At 42.3% G+C, this 21996-nt stretch overlaps 1 protein-coding gene and 1 long non-coding RNA gene across 4 annotated transcripts; one reads left to right on the top strand and one right to left on the bottom strand.

Annotated features, from left to right (window-relative positions):
• Positions 1-355: 355 nt before the first annotated feature.
• On the bottom strand, positions 356-14806 carry HMGXB4 (HMG-box containing 4). The gene is given in 12 exon segments (XM_039382265.1): positions 356-2655; positions 4407-4529; positions 5461-5630; positions 6177-6282; positions 6581-6645; positions 7347-7428; positions 8594-9819; positions 10640-10715; positions 12037-12152; positions 12748-12853; positions 14390-14410; positions 14412-14806. Coding segments are annotated over 12 exon segments (2214 nt in total). The 5' UTR covers positions 14490-14806; the 3' UTR covers positions 356-2610.
• A 3793-nt stretch (positions 14807-18599) lies between these two features.
• LOC120323437 lies at positions 18600-21505 on the top strand. Of its 3 annotated transcripts, none has more exons than XR_005563858.1 (2): positions 18600-18793; positions 19261-21505. It is a non-coding gene; the product is annotated as an uncharacterized LOC120323437 (long non-coding RNA). The 3 variants fall into 3 exon arrangements; XR_005563856.1 differs by having other exon boundaries at positions 19276-21505; XR_005563857.1 differs by having other exon boundaries at positions 19515-21505.
• The last annotated feature ends 491 nt before the right edge of the window (positions 21506-21996 follow it).

Raw genomic sequence — 21996 nt, forward strand, 5'->3', positions numbered from 1 at the left:
TGAGGACATGTTAACAACCAGCACAAATCGTGCTCTAACGCTGCCACGCCTGACATCCCATGGAACACACTCAAGTCCCAGGTATTGGCCTCATCTGTCACTACGAACCTGAATGGAATGCCCCAATGCTATCCGTGGTACTCAATGGCTTGTCTCCCTTCAGAAAGAAGGGCCAAATGGCCGGGGTCTTTCAGTGATGATCAGTGTGCTGCTGCAAACAGTACAGCTTGCCTGCAAACTGAGTGAGCTTAGCAAGGATAGGGTTGGATGTGCTTTGCTGGGAAACACTAGATACGAGTAGTAACAAGAGCTGCAGAAAGCAGTGCATGCCAGAAATGAACGACAATACTCCAAATGTTAAAAAAAAATTATATTGTAAGTACAGTACAAAAAAAGTTTCTGTGTATAATTGTAATGTAATCGGGACCAAACAGCAAAGAAATAACAAAAATATAAAAACTGCTAAGTCTTGCCAAAGTTTTCCCTATAGTACCAAATACCACAAGATACAGATTATACAAAGTGTACAAATTTTAATAAAAATACAATACACCAGGGTTGTGTGTGTTTTTCACTCTTCAAGAGTTTTTCATTGTACAGACAACAAAGCTAAAGCTATCCCCTTCTGTTTCTTCGAGAGCAGATCTATCCCTTCACCACAATGCTCTCAATTGTAAAGGGCTGGAAAAAAGTTATTTTGTGCCGCTCCCAGCAGCAGATGGTTCTGTATGGGCTAGGATCCCTCCTGGGACCTTCCTAATTCTAGGCTCACTGGGATTTGTCATATGTTGCTAAAACGTGTGTTCTGGTCCAGTGGTCTGAGAACCTTTTGCCTCCTCCACTAACTGACTCACAAAACCTCTCACTGCACTGAGAAAAACTCTGTAAGAGAGAGACTACCTTGTACACAGGCACATCTGGGGAATACATAGTGAAGAGGTATTGGGAGAAAAACCCTCCTGCACTCCCAAGGATTTAATTTACTTCCGATTTGGGGCTCAGCCAGAATGAGGGACAGTTCACTTTCAACTATCCTGAAAAACAGAAGCTAGACTTACTTGAATGTAAAAAATGGCTGTTCTGTAATTTTAAAACTTTCTTGTGACAGAGCTGGAAAGGTTTGAGTCAAACTATATTTCAGTTTTTCTACCTTCTTTCACAAGATGGCCTGTTTTTACAAACACTTAGAATCTTCTTGGTGTTTTCCCACATATAGCTGATTTCTGCAGGAACAGGTGAGGCAAAGTTGATTCCTATTTTCCACACACTGTTGGCTGAGGGAGGGATTTTTGCTTTTAAATTATGTATATATATATATATACACACACACACACAGAGAAATATACAGGATAAATTAAAATCTGTTACAGATATCGGTAAAAGTTAAATACATGTGATATGAACACCACATAAACATACAAGACAGACAAAAGTCTAAACAGGAATCAAGTCTTCTTCTGCATCTCCTCTTCTAGAGGAGCAGAAAACCAAACTCCAAGTATGTGGCTGGAAGGAGGAGGAACCGGTCCAATCAACCCACATGTGCCTTACTCAGCCGTAGCTGCTTCAAACTGGTCAGCAGTCACTGCCTTGCAGCAGCACCACAGCTCTTTCAATAGTGCTGGTGAAAGGGATGGGGGGTGACCAATCTCATAAAACAGGTGCAAGATGGGCAGAAGCAATCCAAGTTTTTCCCATCTGCTTCTGCACTCCTCTCCATCAAAGCAGGCTGACCATGCCCTGGAAAAAGCCAGCAGGAGGTTCATTCTCTCAAGCAAATGCAGTTGGTTGATACATTGTGCTAATGATGATTTGGGTATGAGTCCACAAGAAAAAATTAAACTTGTTGACATCTTCTACTTCACTTCAAATGCCAGCTACCAGACCAGCCAGCTGACACTGACAACTTTCAGTTATTACTGACTGAGGAGTGAGGGTTGGAGGAAGCGACCAAGAGGCAAAGACCTCTGTATCTTTAATCAGCTATCCAGCTTTCCCCTCAAGCAGTGGATTTTAAACTGAAAAAGAGTTACAAATACGGCTGGTGAAGAATTCAGTTCTATTCCTTGGTCCAAAATATATTATCATCTCTATCTGCCCATAGAATATCAGAATACTTTAGGCTGGCAGGGGTATCAGGAGGTCATCTGGTCCATCTTCCTGCTTAAAGAAAGTCCAGCTAGAGGAAGCTGCTCATTCAATTTTTGAAACCATCAAGAATGGAGAGTCAAGAACCCCTCTGGGCCAACTGTTTCAATGACCTTTCTCATGGTGACAGCTTTCTTCTTTACATCGAGAAGTCCATTCTCTGCCTGCTTCCCCCACTAAAGGATCTGAAATTAAGGCAAGTATCTCAAAAGTGTTCTGAATTCTTCATACAAAGTACTTTCAGACTGGAGGACATTTCACCCACTGACACAAAAGGGTTTTCTCAGCTTAATTTCACAACTTTTCATAAAATAGAAGTCAAATAGTTACAATCCTATGTATATACTATACACATATAAAACTTTAAAAGCCTCCACATGGAGCCCTTCAGGAGCGCCGCGTAGTGCATATGTACACAAATCAGTTACGCAGAGGTTGAGTACATCCCAGGATCCTTTCCCATCAAAGTCCAGGCATGATGTAGGCAATGTTGTCTAGTGTGTTTGACTGGGAAAAGAAATTCAGTATTTTTTTAGTGTCAGGCAATAACTCCAAATCCTTAAAAATTACACTGATGAGGGTAATAAGCATATTCACTTGTCTTACAAGTTATCATATGATGGGACAACCAAATCTGCCTATCGATCACTAGGCTTATTTTCACATTTTTGGAGATGTAGGTTAACTAAACATAAAGGTAGCCTCAGTATTTTTAAGCGCCTGGAAACACTGAAAATGCTTGAGGCTTTTCCCAAGTGACTTCCTCCTTATGGACTCCATACTCTTATCTCTGCAAGCCACAGTAACCACATCACATCAACCATAGAAAAACCAGTGATGAAGGATTTGAGCAAGGTGATCAAAGTTGCAGCATATAGAAAAAAATTACTTGACTTTACACTCGTAATTTCTCTATGAAATTCTGTAGTGTAAAAGTAAAGAGAAAAAGCCTTAAACGCACCCCAAAAAGGGTGTCAGATGGGAAAAAAAAGTGCTCTTCAGTTTTTCTTGCAAAACATAACACAATTCTCAGAGTAAGAATCTTTCCATGCACCTCAGAAAAAAAGTCCCCAGCTCTATGTTTCTTCAAGTGCAGTATTTCAGTAAGCTCAAGCCTGTGGCTGGATAGCCGACGGCCTTAGAACACCACCTTTTAATTGGAGGAGCTAGAGCTGTACCAGTTGTGATTCTAGAAGTTAACAATGCCACCTACTGCCTGAAAGATAAAATGCATTCTACACGCAACACAACTGCTGAATTTTATCCATTTTTGTTATGAATCTGACAGTAAAAATCAGAATTATTTAATTATTATCAACTCCTGAACACCAGTTTTCAGAATTGAAGGGTAGGTGCTTTAATTCACCTAAAGCTCCACTGCTCCTTATAACAATAAGTTGATCACGTTTCCAATAGACCCACCATTAGTCACGTGGTGTCATTGCACTTGGCAAGCAAGAAGGAAAAAAGCATATGATTTTTCCATGGCTTAGGATGGGAACATCCCACTGATTCAGCTTTTGTGCAGAGAGCCAGTTTGTGGGAGCTCACAGCCTAAGCTGTCAACTTTGTTCCTTTTGTTAACAGTCTGCTCTCAGAATGAATCAATGTTTAGGCTGCCCTATTATGACCTGCCAATTCATAATCCATTTTTGTTGTTCTCTCTGCCAGATTTGTTTTCAGTCTCTCAACTTTTGCAGACTGTATATTTTTGATCTTTGCTTCTATCCTTCGCTGCTTTATTCATGTCTCCTGTTGGGGATATGACTCCCGATTCCTTTATGCTGCTGCCATCTGAATCTGTCACATCAGGCTACATAGATGCCACAAGCTGTTGCTAAATCAGGGTTCAATACTAAGTGTAATTTAAAGTGGAAAAGAACTTATAGCTATGCAGTTCCTTAAAAAAGGGACTATTTTTCTTTCCTCGGAGAAGGTTTCAGCCACATGTAAAAGACCCTACACCATCACATGGGGAATATTGACATCACAAACTATTTTTTATGCTTCTAAAGGAAAAATAGCTTGTGTGATACAGAGCAGCTAGAAGGGGGGGCTTACGTTTACAGAAAATCAAAACTTTGAAAAATACTGGTACATGTACTGGCACTTTTATTTGATTCACACGATTGACTCATCACTAAAACAGAACCTACCCACACTGCAATTAATGCTACAAATACTAGGTCAGTTGCCACTGGTAGATAAAAAGTTACACAGTGTCATACAATGGTAACATATAACCACAGGGAACTCACCAAAACGTGCCTCGGGCAGCCATTCAGCTCAGGCAGTTGTGTGGTCAGACATGCCAATGGACCCAAAGCACAGATGATTGAATCTAGAAGTACTGACAAACTTCCTGAAACAGCCACCATTCCCTGGTAGTAAAGAAAAAAAATTGGATGGGGATGAGTGGTGGAACTGATGGTTTTCTCAACTGTATCAATCCTCGTGCAGATACAGTATCTTCAGCTCCTCTAGTCCACTTTCACTATTTACACAGTAACAAAACTGTGCCTTGTGCTTCACAGGGAGACTGCTGAGTCAAAAAATTTAAGAATTCAGTAGGCAACATACTGATGCAAGAAAAAGGTAGGGAACAAAAGAAAAGGTCAGAAGGTTGTGAGTTGCATAAAACACTGAATTCCCCAAATTTTTGTAATGAGCTCTGCCATTTCATACCATCTATTTTGTTAACCACATGAGTCCTAATGACAAAAATTTTCAATTTATGAAGTTTAAAGAAATGCTATGTCTGTAACAAATGCTTTAGTCATTGATATACTTTCAGGAAGGGGAATTTTGTGCCTTTCTGTACTCTGGTTGTTCCTCTGAAAATTACCTCAGTCATCCCAAAAACAAAATGCTTGTTTTTATCAGCAGTGAAATAAATGTTCTTGCAAGCACAGTGCGATGAGATGATCACGCTACCCATAAAATTCAGTGGTATTATTTGAGACAAATATGTGTTCTGCTTAGAGTCTGGGCTGAGTTCTGAAAGTGCACGTGTGTATGTGCATTCATAGAATCACTATCATTTACCAGTAGGAAACCATTAAAATATGACATCTTCTATGTTACTAGGTAAGTTGAAACAATAGTAGCCCCTGTCCAAAGCACTGGCAATATGATACTGCCAGAAAACTACCATAAACAGCAATGCATCAAAAAAACATGGCACACCACCTCCAGTTTCTCTTCCTAAATGAAAATCATTGGTTAAACTTCTAAATTAAATAAAATAATCATCCCCCACAATCCAATGTGTAGATCACAGGACATCACGGTGACACTGCTGGTTACACTCACCTCTGTTTCCTGCAGTCTGTGTCCAATGAGGCTCAGGGATTCACCCAGCAGCTGTAAGTGTGCAGCTACATCAATAGGATCTGTCTCAGGGGCTTTGGCTGGTGAGGAAGGCACCACCACGGTGCTTGTGGGGGATTTCTTATGAGGGGAAATCACTCCTGTTGGAGAAGCTGGAAACATGCAAATTAAAATTCCAAATTCATTTCTTTCACTGTTTTACTTACAAGCCTATTGACTTAGTAAAGTTCAAATCTCAAAGGCATGAGATGCTTAAAGAGTTCTGTGGACCCAATCCTGTGGTCTTTGGAGTCAAAGCTTTTTTTCACATGTACAAAACATCTACCTCAGCTGAATGCAATTGGGGAGATTTGGTATCAGTGATGCCAAATCAAGAACAATAAATTTTCCTCTAGCAGCAAAATTAATCCCACTACAACTTCCTTTCTGCCTTTTCTTATTTTACATTTCAATCCCTATAGTGCTAAAAACAACGCCGTTCTATGAATTAGACAAGGAAATCTGTATGAAAAATGCTGACATCATTCTCGCTCTCACAAAAAAATTGATTTGAGTAGTATGGTGATTTAAATGTCAAACCTTGTGAGAAAGCTGCTAGGGATGTGAAGCAGGTAAGGACGTTTGCTCCTTATTCCACTGGCAACACTATCTTCCCTGACCAAGAAAAACGATGAGGGCAAATAAAGTGCAACAATTACCTTTCATTTTTGGTGCACCATCTGAAGATGATGCCTTTCTCTTCACAGTAGTGGCCTCTGCTTTATTCTGCTTGTGTTGGAGATACTGAGCTTTCTGTTTCCAGATCTGTAGTTATCGTGGTAAGAAAAGAGAGACTCATAACATTAGGTAATTCTGCTACCCGATGCCAGGACCTGGAGGTAGAATGATGTCATGTAGCTAACGGGTGAAGCAATACCATGAGAAGGAAATGAAGGCTTTTATGTTTGCAAGGGCAAGGTTTCCATACTTTCCATCTTTACATACTTTGGGGACATAGGTAGCATATTTCAAGGTATGGTGGCAATGCTGCCAGCACATTCTGATCTAAGCACCTAGTTTACAGAAATCAGTTTACAGAAACATCTCACACACACACACCCACCAGTTTGTCCTTCTCAGGTAGCTGCTTCCACACTTCTGCCAGTTTTTTACTTAGCTCTCCAAAATCTGGCAGAAAGAAAGAAGAAAAATGTTTAAAACAAATTAGATCATAAAATCAAGGAGAGAACATAGGAAACTTACAGGCCCATCCATACACATTTAGGAAGCAAGCCACTGCACAACTGGAACTCTCCATGCTGTCCTGAAAATGAGTGCCAGTGTGCATTCCCATTACTGTTTAAAATCAAAAAAAAAAGCTGATACCAGGAATATGAAGTGACAGCGTATTTGCAGGACAGTGACACAATAAAGGTAAGTCTCTAAGTAAAGAAAGAAAGAGCTAGCAATTTCTTTATCCAGACTCATAGCTTGGTTAAAATGTAATTATAATACAATCACAAAATCTTTTAGGAAGACATTTTTTACAGACATTTGGAATGGGCTGCCCAGGGAGGTGGTGGAGTCACCATCCCTGGAGGTTTTTAAGATAAGACTGGATGTGGCACTTAGTGCCATGATCTAGTAACTACGGTGGTGTTGGATCACGGGTTGGACTTGATGATCTCTGAGGTCTTTTCCAACCCGGCTGATTCTACGATTCTATGAAAATCCACTCCTGTCCCCTTTTCCACCTCTTACTCTAAATTGGCAGATTCTTTGCATTCTGTCAAAAGCAAGGGGTTGGTCTGAAACAGAGATGATATGTTCTCCTAATTAATCTGACTGGTGTATAAGCAAGAGAAGAGAAGGCTCAATTATTTTCTTACCTATTCCAGGGTGCTCAGACACAATAGTTGTACGATACTCTTTACAAAACACTTGATAGGCAGACATGTTTTTCTTCTTTGGCTAGTCAGAAGAAGAAAGGAAACAAAGATTTTTAATCCTGATGAGACCTTCTCCAATTTAATAAGAATTTGGCATTTATTGAAGACCTAAAGAAAAGTATGACACTTAAATCAGGAACCTTAAAAAGCAGTGTTTTACATGTTCTGGCTGAATTTAGTGTTTATGAAAGCACAGGAATCAGCCAGAACCAGTGTTAGTACATGGCTTATCTTACAAAGTTCAACAGCAACCTGCTATTCTAATTTCAGGATCAACATACCACTCTGTTAATGTAGCTCAGTTTTAAAACTTAAAATAAAAACCACTATCTGTTATACTATTCACAGTACCTATTATAGATCTGTCAAAACAATTTGGTTCTCATGATAATATTTTGTTCCGTTTCTTGCATCCTTACAAAGTATTTCAAATTGGCAGAAAACAGACTGTGTAAGTACATTGACAGCAGAGGTTTTGCAGTTGCCAAGCTATGATCAAGGAAAACTTCCCAAATAGAATAGGATAATGCCTGAACAGATTTGGGCTCTGTCTGCCCATTTCCTCATACAAAGCAACATTTCTCTATCTGAGCATGCAGAAACTGCTTTTGCCCATTTATAAACTTACACAGCTAGTTACATAATTTGCAAACTTGTTTGTATGCTAGTTACCATTTCTGCTACTCATTTCTTTACACAGTAACCATGGAAAACTGAATTTATAAGTACAGGACAAAACTGGGAACATGGTAGTCTATAAGAATTATAATTTCATTGAATACAGGAGTAAATGGGTAAATATCTTCACTTTTCATGTACAGGAACTGTGATGATGGACTAGATCACTAGTCCAAAAGTCTGCCTGGCAATAGCTTGAACCAGTCATGTTAGAAAATGATGCAGCTGTGCTTGATACCTGACCTGTACAAAGCAAAATTAAGTATAACCTTTCCAGAGAACCTCTATCGGCTAAAGACTACCTGTGCCACAAACCCAAACCAACATATGTTCCTTTTGCTACAAACAGAAATCACAGTGGCTGACAGTTTTCCAAACATGCTTCAGTGAAACCATTGATAGTGGTATTAGTTATCCTTCTGTTTCAGTTTAACATGCCTTTGTAATGGAATGCCTAATCCACCATTACCCACCACCCAATTTCTCTTTTCCCTCCAATTTTTCCTTACTTTTTCTCTTTCTCTTTCCTTTTCTCTTTCCTTGTCTTTTTCTCTTTCTTTTTCCTTTTCTCTTTCCTTTTCCTTCTCTCTTTCCTTTTCTTTTTCTCTTTCCTTCTCTCTTTCCTTTTCTTTTTCTCTTTCTTTTTCTCTTTCTCTTTCCTTTTCCTTGTCTCTGTCCTTTTCCTTGTCTCTGTCCTTCTCCTTGTCTCTGTCCTTTTCCTTGTCTCTCTCCTTTTCCTTGTCTCTCTCCTTTTCCTTGTCTCTCTCCTTTTCCTTGTCTCTTTCCTTCTCCTTTTCCCATTTTTCAGCTTTGTCTTTCTCCTTGTCTTCCTTTTTCCTCCTTTTCTCACCTTGACCATCTGAGTGAAAAACAGCAGGAGGAGGTGGAGGAACAACATAGGGGGTACTGGGAGGTGGTGGTGACACCCTTACTTCTGCTACCGCCACAGGAGAATGCCCAGAACTCTTTTTAGACTTAGAGTGCTTCTTCTCTCTGTGTTTCTCCTTGTCCTTTTTTTTCTTACTTTTTTTTGATTTCTTCTTCTTCTTGATTTCCCGGTAGGAGTCATCTATCACTAGCTCTCCAGCCTCCAACTCTCCACCAGAAGAAGAACCAGATTCTGGTGGCGCTTCCGTACCTGGAATCTCATACTCACTTCCGTGGCCTTCTGAATGAAGGGAGGTGTCAGCACCAAAACTCTCAGAAGGCGGATGTGAGTCAGAAGGTGGTTTGTGCTTCTTTCGGGATGACTTCAGGAAGCTCTGCAGTTCATGACCCAGCAGAAATGAGCCTTGCTCATCTCGAGCTGATTTCTTTGAAGATTTCTTTGCAGCTGCTGGTGTTGAAGAGTAGGATAAAGCATCATCATCTGCTGTACTACTTTTCTCTTTTGGTGAGAGGATGAGCTTCATCTTCAAGCCATCAGGTTCACGAAGAGTAAGTGTCTCTGTGTTCACATAGAGAGGTTTCATTTTTTTAGATTTGTGGGAGCTGCCATCGTCCACTGAGTGTTCCCCACTGCTCCCACTCAGCTTTTTCTTGGTGTGCTCCTTTCTGCTTTCAGAATGGCCAGAGGAAGAATGAGATGATTTTTCAGAGGTCCTCTTTGAAGACTTTGAGCTTGTGGCCAAAGGTGAGGTGATAGCCTTGAGTAAATCCATGGTTGGATCAGCTGAGGATGGGCTAGAAGCTGCTTTTTTCTTCTTCTTTGATGGTAGATCCAGAGGCGAAACACCTGAAAAAGATGAAGAGAAATGTACATCAAGATGACTCCCTTAAAGACGGCAAAGAAGGGAAGTGGGGATCCTGCAAGACTTACAATTTACAGCTAACAGATTTACAGCCTGGCTTAAACAGAACATGTCTCAAGACTGCAGCCAGCTCAGCATGGTCTTACTGATACAATTCAGAGGCTGTAACACCCGAGCTGGTGTTAAAAAAATTTAAGGCAGGAAGACAGTAGGAAAGTTCCGGAAGTTTTGTCAAATTCTATTCTATTGTGAAGCAACTTATTTTGATAGAAATATATCTTACTGAGTCTGAAATTACACCTTGAGTGCAAGGTTTTCATGCCATTTTTAGCTAATGTGAGACCAATTAATTGAAAATATGAGCTTTTTCATTCTCTAGACAGATTTTCATGAAATTTCAGCTTGGCTTTCTCCTTCTATTGTGCCAAAAACAAAATTCGAAACATGTTAAGCTTTTATGAAGTGAACTGTCATCTTCTGGCCAACTTACTGTGGGAATAACTGAGCAGAGAAGCAAATGCCAAATGGGAAGGCAAGGGTTAGAAAGCTACAGCTTGTCAATGAAAAGGGGGTGAAAGACCTCTACCCCCAACAATGGCAACTTGTTAAGCTAGACTCTGAAAATATAATTCCCTAATCTTCTGCTGTCTGGTGCTGATCAGCGTCGGGTTTCCGAATACTTGCTCTAGACAGGTTGACTCCCCATAAAATGCTAACCATAAAGCTTCATGACACTGGTTTAAGAGCATCCTTTCCTCAAAGTCATGATCTGTTAGCCCCTTCCTTGCCTGTTTACTGTTTTACCTCTGTAGCAGAACTCATCGGAGGAGTGCTTTTTCTTCTTTTTGTGAGGTTCTGTCCCTGGAAAAAACTCACTGTCCTGGAATAAGAAGAAGAAAGTTGCTGACAAAAAAGAGGGAAATAATATGAGATTCACGCGGACTATTAACAGAGATAATAATTCGTAGGAGATATCAAGAGTTATCTGTACTACTGTAACATCAAGGAACCCCAGGTATGAGCCAGGATCATCATTCTGGGTGCTGAAAGGAAACATGCTCTGTCCCCAAGAGCACACAGTGTAGGTTTAAAGTAAAACAAAACTCAAGTTATGAGGAGGTGGAAGAATACAAAAAATGGTATTAGTCAGGATTGGTTTCAGCACATCAGTCACCAGATCAGCATCAAACTTTCTGTATGCATTGCAGCACAACAGGGCTTCAAGCAAATTGAAAGACAGATCTCTAGAGGGAGGTCCCCCCAAAGTGAGAGGAGCAATGCACAAGAAAACTTGAAAAAGCACATTTGAAAATGTTAAGAAATGGGCAGTGAAAGCTAGCTGTTGGAGATTAGCTGATGAGTTGATAAAAGACAAACATCTACCTCTTAATAAAGCTAAGAAATAACTAAGCATGCATACACTGTCAAGCCATGAAAATGGAGGTGAGCAGTTCATGTTTAATATGCTGAATAAGATAAAAGAACTGACAGGAGGTACGAAGAGATGACAACTAGAATGGGCCAAAAATATGTCCTTAATATGTCATGTCCCCTAATTATTATTTGTGTCTTGACCAATTTACGATCCGAAACTGAAGCTCCTCTGCAGAATTCATCTGCATGGTAAAAGAATTTTAAATTAGAACTTGTTTTCCTGATTAAAAAAAATCACAAGGTAGTCACCTTTGAACTAACAGCAGAACTTTTAGCTCAAAGAGGAATGTTTTGCAGACACTTAAGTTGCCACTATGTGATTTCAAAAGTTAAGGCCCCAAAGAGGTGAACAGGGCAAGTTCATATCTCTCAAGAGCTATTGTTTCAGGCTGTCTGCAGAATCAGGAAAACAACAGTGCATCAGTTAACATTATACCCATCCTTTCTTGGCTACTAATACAACCATAAATTCCAAATTATTTTTATGTGCCTAAGAAGTTATTCATGGAATCTCATGACTTGCAAGGTTCTATATCAAGACTAGGACAACATCCTACTACCAGAAACATCAGAATCAGTTGTAACTGAGATTGACCCCCTCCTTTTCCCCAGGAAAGTTACTGAACAATACAGGACATGATTAGCTGCTCTTGCTGCCTTCTACATGCATTTCTAAATTTAAAAAAAAAAAAGAACAAGAAACCCATTCCATCACCAGCTTTACACACATCCTTACACCTTCAACTTTTCCTCTGAGGATTTCCTACCTGAGTTGCTACCTCGTCTTCCTCTTGCAGCAGATCCTTGTAAGAGCGCTTCTTCTCTCGCTGTATCCTGCTGGTTGCCAGCCCGTCATCAACACCTCGGTGACTCTCTAGGAACTCTATCGTTTATGTGAAATGGGAAAAAAGGAAGAAATGAAATACTCCATTAAGGAATGATAGGCGTGTGGACCATGCACAAAATAAGCGAACAGCAGATGTTGGCACTGAATGATGCGCAAAACTCAACAAGCACAGGGGCCTAAAGGGGCCTGTACTGTCTGACCACAGAGATGGGGCTCGGTGCTCTAACACTCTAACACAATCACTCCAGATTTAATTTGTAACCCTTGTATATTCCTTCCTAAAGACAAGTGGACCTAGAAATGTTACCATGACTAAACTTACCATTACTGCTGGTCCCCAGTTCCATTGACCTGGCAGGGAAAAGAAAGGCTGCAGTGGCAGAGTTTCCAATCAGGGTGTCTGCACAAGAAAATACCACCCATTTTTCTCAAGTTCTGATCCCAGTACTTCACACCTGAAAGTCAAGGGCTTGGGATCCTCCAGTAACTTGGCCAGGTTAAATTTAAGAGCTCCACAGCACACTAGCTTCTGTTCCCACTCTGACTGCATGGCCTGGCAAGGCTGCAGAGGGAGGACACCCTTTTTTTTTTTTCTTTTGCAAATCTCTCTGAGATTATGAAGCAGTCATACCTTCTTTCTTCTTGGTGCCATCATAAGCCATGGTGGTCCGGCAGGAGCCTGTGAATGAGTTGCCACGTCTGGGCTCCTTCCCCCGTTCCCATCTATAGGAAAAGGTCTGAGAAACAGAGAATGAAAATAACTCTCCCATAAAGAAGAATCACTATGTAAATTGGGAAACTTTCTCTGAACAAAGTGAAGATTCTCTGGAAGACAGTGTGAAAGGAGTCTACCTCTTGATGGGTTTTTGTTTATTATTCAGGCTTGACAGATTTTTTTTTAAAGTAAAATGGATGTTGTATTATTTTCAAGATAGAAAAAGACCACCTCTTCCTTATAAAATGTCCAAATCACTGAAGTAATTTCTTTACAAAAATAGAAGAGGGTGAGAAGGCAACTGAATTTGATTTTCATGACACACAAAACTGTACCCAAACTGTGCCAAAGCCATTTTTTTGTCAGGAGCCATTGTAGCAAAGATTAGGATGTTTAAAAAGAGATTTCAAACCCTTGAATATCAGATAAAGTGAGGGAAAAGAAGGGATCAGGCAGAAATCATTATATTACAAAACCCAATAATTTAAAATCATTTTAACTAAAGGATCACACGTTTTGTAGTAAAGGTGTGCATCCTTTTGATGTGTTTCCCAATGCTACCACTGCAGCCATTCTCAATGCCAGCCTGGGAGAGGGGATGGAAGAGAGCACTCCTTTTCACTAGGCCTTCTCCAGCACCCTAACCTCTGCCAGCCCACACGTTTCAGGCCTCCTCTAACTGAGTCACCCTGTTCAACAGTTATTGGCATATAAAATGACACTACCATTATGGAATAGCCACACACTGGATTTCGCAGAGCAAACAACTTTTGTTCTTCAGTCAGTGACCAGCTTAGCAAGAAAAGATCAACTTTCTGCTCGTAGGTGATTAAACCAGTCACACCCAACTGATTCTGTGTGTTTGTATGTATGTGCACACGTGTAAACACTCAACCATGAAGACCATGCAGCTTGTTCATTCCAGCTGTCACGGTAACTGTGCCACACTGAAGTTACATTGGAATGCTTGGGGAGCAGAGAATTTGTGCTTGTACATCCCTGCACACACCTCAGTTTTACAGACAACTGGCTGATGTACAATGTACAACATATCCATTTCTATAGCGGTTACTCAAGTGATATAACAAAGTCACAACTGAATCAAGCATGAGGGTACACAGGAAATGTTTCTGCTTAAATTCATAGGCATACACGTTATTTCTTCAGCTTTTGGGAAACCATCCATCACAAGATGTCAAGTCAGTATTCCAACCCCTATCCATTGCCGGTAGCAAGCACAGCAATTCTGCCAACACACAAGACCACTGCACATGTATATGTACTAGAGCACTACACTTTGCAATAAAAGCATCTTGCTACTTGTGGGCTCAAGATCTTGAACCAGATGTTGTCAACATCTCGTGATGTTCATCTGTCAAACAGACTTCTGTGGGAAGGCACACAATATTAAAGCGTTATGCTCAAGAGGGAAAGGGCCTAATACAGATACTGCTCAGCAAAACAAAGCCGGAGACAGTCATTCATGAATGGATGACCTGGAGAAACTGGGATTTCTTTGCAGCTACATGCATACCTTTTACTCTATTTTCAATCTTACCTGCTTAGCAGGTACAAAGGTTGGTAGATACTGCTCAGAGGGGCTCACCATCCAGACCTCCCACCCAGCAAACACAAAACGTACCCTTGACTAGTTTCATCCTATAAATCCTAATTAGGTTCCCCTGCTTCGAATTCCTCGGTGTCAGCAATGACCGCACAGGCTCGGTGGGGAAGCTCTCCCTCCACGTCTCCCGTTCCTTAACGCACACGCCCGGGGGATCGAGCCCCAGCCTTGCTGTCCTGCATCCCCGGCGCCCCGCACTTCGCTCCCGCCGCCGCCAGACCGCGGGAAGCGGCTGCCTCGCCTCATTTCCCGCCGGCGTTCCAGCTCCCAGCCAGGGCCGAGGGACAACCGGCACCGGCCCCTCCGCGGGCACCGGCCCGGCCGCGCATGCGCCCCAGCACCCCCCGGGCCGGTCCCCGCCGCCGCCTCCGTTCAAAGCGGGCTCGGCTGCCCCGCGCCCCCTCACCCGAGCACGCTCCAGCCTCGCGCCAGCCCGCGGCTCCGCTCGCTCTGCGGCAGGCCCGGGCGTGCCCCGGCCGCGGAGCGGCCTCACTGGCGAAACGGCCCGGCGGCGCCGAGCCGCGGGCGCAGGGTGGGCACGGTCTGCAGCCGCCTCACTCGGCCTCGTCGCTTCCCGCCGCGCCGCCACCCGCCGCCGCCATCTTAGTCTGGGAGACAAGGGGCCGCAGCCAGGGCCGATCGGCCGAGCGCCGAGTGCCTCCAACGCGGCGCCCGCGGGGTGTGGGAGAGGGCGGGGCGTGGCCTTGCCGAGCGCATCGATGGCTGGGTGGGAGTCGCACATCCCCTGGGAGCCTGGGACACACGGGAGGGACACGCGCCGGGCACCTCAGCACAGTCCCGGCTCTCACCCCGACCAGCACCTGTGGAGCCCACACCCACCTTCCCCCTGGCTTTGGCGCAACCTCCTCCTCGCGTGTGTGCGTCCCGGCACAGCTTCCCCGTTCTCATCGTCCCTGTCTGTAGGAGGCTGACCTGGCTGGGCTTGCAGCCTGGCTTAGTTGTTGGCTCCTCGTGCCTGCAGCGGTGGGTCAATGGGAAAGGGTGAAATCCTGTTATTAAGCGCTTACTGAGCCAGCGCTTCCATGAGATTAGTCACGCACGCACATGAACGGGCACATCTCCCGCAAGGCCGTCTGATTGCTCGAGTGGATGCACGGCACAGGTGGAGAGTCAGGACCAGACGGGGCAGAGAGAAGCACGTCTGAACAGTACACTCGGGGCTGCTACCGTGAAGGCATCACGCAACCCACACATCCATTCTGATCAACTGTATAAAGGTAGCAGGCAAGAGAAAGGCAAGTTACCCTCAGCATCTTCTAATGGGCTCGTTAATTACTGCAAAGGATTCAAGACAGAGGTAAAAAAGCTCGAGAAACAGCCAAGTCAGAAAAGACAAGCGTTTTCCCCACTAGGTTAGCCTTTATCTACTCTGACCTCTCGGGAGGTTCAACTTTACCTCATCATCTCCACTGATGCAGGAGTTTTTTTTATTTAGATGCCGGCAGATAGTCGCATGATTCTTTGTCAGATGCTGCTCACAGTCACATGCTGTCTGCAGACTACAATTCCCAGCCATGCCTGAGGTTAAACCTGACCCATCACAGACACGCAGTTCCCCAGCCCTTACAGATCTGCCTTCTGGTCCTGCTGATGCTTCTGTGTCCTGACAAGTACATAATGATGACAGTAATTATTTGCAGTCCAGTAGGGCCTGGAGGAATTTGAAGAGAACAGAGGTCAGTGCCTGTTATGCTGTGTAAAAGTGTAGTTTGATCCAAAGTGGGAGGTACAGCCTGTATACACAGATCAACGTCTGCAAGTGCAGCAGCTGTAACACATCAGAGTAAAAACCACCAGCCCTTAGGCTGAGCGCAAAGCCTATGCAGATGTTCTCACACATGTACACACGTGTGCCTGCTGCTGGTAAAGCTCATTAAAATCACTCCTTGTCCTCCAACCCATAACCCAGGGATGAATCACCCAGGTGGACAAGTCCCTCTGCAAATTTATGACCAGGATCTTGCCCGAGTTGATCCTGATGTGACCTGCTCCTTGTCTGATTGTTGATGATAATTGTTTTTAGGGATCCCAGTGATGGATTCATACCCCATTTGACAATGTACAACACAACAAAAACACAGTTCCTGTGTTTTTACGGTCTTCAGCTTTCTCACTCGTATTACACATGGTACAAAAACATCTACGGATGTAACAGAAACATCAGTTAACTCCTGGGAGCACTTGGCTTGTGGGTCAGGTGGAGACAGAATGGGAGCAAGTTAGAAGAAGCTGGTAGCATGGTTGGGAGAGGCCAGGTACAGCCCAAAGGAACAGGGATTCAGATTGCTTTCAAAATGGAAAGCTTAAATTAGCCTGGTATTTGATGATAGCAAGCATTTGGTAATGATAGCTAGTAAAATGTAAGGATGGTATGTTTAATATTCTGCACCCTAGAATGAGAAGGCATTTGAGCTCCCCTGCAGTTTAATGTTTTTAGTGCTGGATGGTTCACAGGTATTAGATTGTGTCAGTGACTGTATGTGGAGGAGAGAGAATGAATTTGCAGGTGAATTTGCAAAAATGAGCATATAGCAGGATACTTGCACAATAAAGCCACTGAAGCACAATCATTCAGACTTCCCCTGGTGAGATCTTTCAATGCTCCTTTCCTCCCCCAGAACAAACATCATAATAATAATAATAATAATAATAATAATAATAATTGTAATAGTGACAACAATAACATGTTGCACTCCTACTGCACTTTTCATCAGTGAAGAAATGTTCAGAAAAATTCGTTGCAATCATATCCATTCTTCAGAGCTGATAAAGGGAACCGACCAGCACAAACCATTGGCATTTCTTGGGTGCTATCAGAGAGCTTAGCCTTTCCGTTTTCTAGAAAATCCAGGAATCCCTTTAGAGTGTACACCTAGATTAAATAGGTCAGGTGGGGAAAATGTCAGAATGCTGATAGCAAATTTAAGAGAGTCACAACCCCTTCAAATCCTTAACAGTTGACAGAATTTTTTCTTTGTAGTCTGGAATATAAGAGGTCATAGCGAGTGAATCAGAAAATCAAACAGTCCCCATAGGTTTTAAGGCCTGAAGTGCAGCTTCAGTCAGTCTCAGACTGTTGTGTGAATATTGCGTATTCCTTTTGCTCAGAGTATCTTGCATTCTTTTTGCCTATATCCCAGGGAGAGAAACTGCACAATGGTACATGATATGTTCCCTCAGGTGTCTTCTTGTCTGTGAGATACATACTGTATAACGTGCTCTTGCCAGTGCAGAATGTTTTAGGATGTATGTATAGTTTCCTATGCTTAATGCAAGATTAGTTGTGTGCTAAGGGCTTACCACTCATGAAGCCTCCCTATATGGTCTTGCTTTCCCCACATTTTATCCACCATGTATCCTTCTCTGCTTGTTTTCTCCCGACTGAACAACAGTCCAAGCTTCTAGGATTAGTAACTCTTTTTTGTTTCATTGGTTTTTAGTACTTAGTTCTGTTGTGTCTCAAGTACAATGAGTATAAGAGGAGCACAAACTTACAAACAAGTTATGTACTGAATTAAATACAGCACTCAGAGCTGGATGAACAATTATCAACTTTCCCTGTTATAGTTTGTAACTCATAAATCTCTTTCCACTTCTGTCCCATTTTTCCATATTTTTTTCCTAGATTCCAAGATGATTTGGCATTAACTGAAATGGGGCTCAGATTAAAACCTCTGATCTCCACCTATCCATGAAAAGCCTGCTTTGTTTTACACAAACATAGGAAGAGAAGAGAGTTACTCTTCTCTGTGCACATTACAAGACTTCTATGTCACCAGCTACCAAGCTGCTCTTAAAAAGGAAGGACAGCTTGTTACAATTAAATAGGTTCTATGAAAACTAGATACATTTTAAAAGGCTTATGGCTATGAATATGGAGGAAGTGACCACGATGTTGCAGTGGACTTTAGGTGTAATGGACCTTGCTTGCTTGCTTGCCAGTTGTCTCAGCCATATAGTTTTCCTTATTCTTATTTATAAAGACGACTGGTGACTCCTGTTTGAATACAAGAACTTGCTTCCTTAGAGAAGCAAAACTTCAAAAGATTTGTTATGTGCATTGTTTCAGTGTCGAGGCTTTACTTAAATTACTTCCCATTTGTCTTTGTTTTCTTGCAGGATGCATTCATTTTCATGCCTCTTCATCTTTCAGTATAGTCATTAATGAAACCACAAGGGTGTGTGCATTCATTTGTAATGTGAATACAACAGCCTGAATGTTCCCCAGAGCCGCAGCATCTGTCACGGTGGGGACAACACCTTCTCCCCCTGCTCCTGGTGCTGCACCCTCTGTATTCATCTTCGGAGAGAGCTAAGGTGAGATGGGAAGTGAATGTCCATCTGGTAAGGAAAAAGTATGGTGAGTTACAGTAGGATTAGTGGGGTCCAGAGTGGGTATGATTAGGCAAAGGGAAAAGGACCATACCAGGGCGATATGCATAGAGGAAAGGCTAAATGCAGGCAATCAGTCAGCATTGAATTTGCTTCTTTTCACTGATTTTGAACTCTCCCTTCTTACCACCTGCCAAGGAGGTAGAATGGTTTAATCTGAGTTTCACAGGGACGTGCAAGGCCTATTGCACTGCTTTCAGCACTGAGCTCTCCCTCCATGCCTGGTCCCTGGAGACCTTGCTGGCCTCTACTGACTGTAATTCCTCACAACCCTGGTCTCATAAAACATCAGGCATTCAGCTTTATCTGTATCCTTGATTGGCATTTTCCCTTTTTTCCTTGAATCTGTTGATTTATTTAATTTCCTCCTCTCATACCTTATTCCATAATAGCTCTCTTCTGTACAGGTCAGACTGACACTGCTCTACAGTGTGGCATGATCCTTCACTGTAGGACAAAAGCCTGTTACTCTGTGGTGCTTCATTTCTGCAGTTTTTTGTTTATGACAGACCCACAGCGTCGACATCTGTCCTGTACTGTGTAGCAGAAATTACTGTATTACAAAAATTTGTCTTCAAATAATGTGGATGGGTCATGGCTATTTCTGTGGACCAAGCCTGCATATTGCTTCTGCTTCTGGCTACAGATGCCATAGCTGGAGATCAGAACAGAAGAGGAGAAGATTTCGCTGTTTCCTGAACAGCTGGAAAGTGGCAGTGGAGTTTGCAGAGGCTGGCAACGGGACAGTACTGCCTGCAGAATTCTTGAGATGCCAGCTGGTGTAATTCCAACCTTGTCACCGTGGTGTACCATGGTCTATGGAGCTGCTGCAAAAATATGGGCAAGAGGTGACATGTGGAAAGGACTCCGGACTCACTAAGTTTTGAGGCACAGCAAAAACAATAAGATGTACTGGTGTGAAGACTGGGTAAGGAATAACAAAAAGTACCTTGTACACCCACATGCATTGCAGAGTGGTGTGTGTTGGGAGAAACTGGTGGCGTTGCAGGACATTTTATATGTTTTATGTGACAGGTACTGTGCGATGCTTTCAGAGTCACTGGACAGGACAACATGATCTGGGTCATCAAGTGCTGTTTCCTGCTATTGCAGGCCCACTGTCATTCAATCCTATTGTAAACTGATCGATCTTTATCTTAAAAGTAATCTCATTCCCCCACAATGCTCAGTGGGAGACTGTTCCAGAACCTCTTTTGTCTGATGGTTAGGGACCATCTCCTGATTACCAACCTAAATGTATTCATAGTTAACTTGCATTGAATTGTTCTTGTGTCAACATCTTATTTTTGCTAATATAATTATTGTCTCTTGTTGCTGTTTCTGCTCAGAAGTATTTATAGAGAGCTGTCATACCTCCACTCATCTCTCATTTTGCTAGGCTAAACAAGGCATGCTTTCCTAGCTCCCTCCTAAATAGTAGTCACAGAAGGATGTGACAAACAAAGAACACATGCAGCTTATTGCTGGCCTGTTGGGGACCAGAACAGGGCCTACTCAACTCTAGGTTTACTCTGTGTCTGCAACACATGTCATATGGAGGACGGACTGTTGTTGCCTGTAGGTAGCACTCCATGATAGCACCTTGCAGGTTGGGCCACCACTATTATGCTGGAGGCATTTGTATTTAGGTTGGTACCAGTTCTGACTGTCTGAAAAATTAACTGTTTGCTGTATTATGCCAGACAGATCATACGACTTGAATTATTTGCAAGTAGAATATGGAAAGAAATTACAGAGGTAGAAACATGGGAGATTTTTATAACATTTATTAAAGGGAAGATATTTATCCTGGTAATTTGGCTTATATGTGCAAGGGCACACATCAGAAACCTTCAGAAGAAGTTGAGGTGCTTCAAGATGAACCGGAGTGGAAGCTCTTTCAGCTCATTGCTCACTGCACCGTGCAATATTTTGAAATTTCTTCTTTTCTTTCATTAATTGCTGTCCAGATGGAAGTTGAGGGTTTTCAGCATTGTCTGGGGATGCTGAAGCTGTGACAGCCTGAGAAACAGTTTCGACCAGCCTCCCAGTGATTCTCAAATACTTGCTGTGTGCCTGGGCTGTGCTCTGATCACTTGTACACTATACAAGGAGGATAAACTATTCTCCCAAGAAGGGCTGGTTCCAAATGAGGCATGTAAGTCTGCGTGCCCCACATTTGTTTTGATGAGAAACCTGGGGAAGAGTTTGGTGGGTTTTAGTTATGATTTCAGACTGTGAGCGTGTCAAAAAAAAAAAAAAAGAAAAAAAAAAGAAGAAAGCTGTTGTTTGTTTCTATGCAGGAGATGCAACACTTAGTGTACTTAAGTAGAGAGAAGTAGAGAGATTGTATCAGTGTGTATCCCAGTCATAACTCATTTCTCTTTTTAACAGTACCAGCCTGGTGAGGCTATTGAGTACCTGTGCTGCACTTGGAGCACAGAAAGAATGGGATGTTTTGCCGTGCTAAATTCAATTCACGGTTAAATGTCTCAGGTAATGGAAGCTTTTACCACCTCACTTGAGAGCATTGTATTGTCTGCTAGATTTCATAAGCAAGGAGTTTTTTATTTAGTTGAGCTGCTTGCTTTTTCTGAAGAAATAAATGGCCAAATAAAAAACAAATCTGAAAACCTCCCCCACTGAGTCTATTTCAGTTGTTGCTGGTTTTTTTCACATTTTCCTTCTTGAAATGCATTAGTTTCCAGTTGAAGGAACCTGAAGAAAAGATGATTATTACCAAGAAATTTGCAAATTAGCACAGCTCGAAACACCCCCACAGCAATGTTCTAGTAAAATGAGTAAGGCTGGGCTAAAACCTCTATATATTTATTTGGATCATTCTATATTTGGATTTAGCAATCCTATTACTGAGCTGAAGTTCAGGACTCTTTAGACACATTTGTCCTGGAAACAGCACTGGTAAATTACAAGCTCTGATATGTGGGAGGATGAGGACAGTGTCTCAGATCTAACAAGGAGAAAGGCAACAGACATTCTTCCATTTCTGTTAAGTGCATTTGCATATTTTCAACACATTCAGCAAATGAATAGTTTCTGCGGGTGGACAAAATTGGTGGTTAAAGAGAAGCAAAATGTATAGGATGTGGGATATTGCAGTGCTATTA

This window comes from Pipra filicauda, unplaced genomic scaffold, assembly GCF_003945595.2.
Source record: "Pipra filicauda isolate LSUMZ 115617 unplaced genomic scaffold, ASM394559v2 scaffold262_size1072369_pilon, whole genome shotgun sequence".
NCBI lineage: Eukaryota > Metazoa > Chordata > Aves > Passeriformes > Pipridae > Pipra > Pipra filicauda.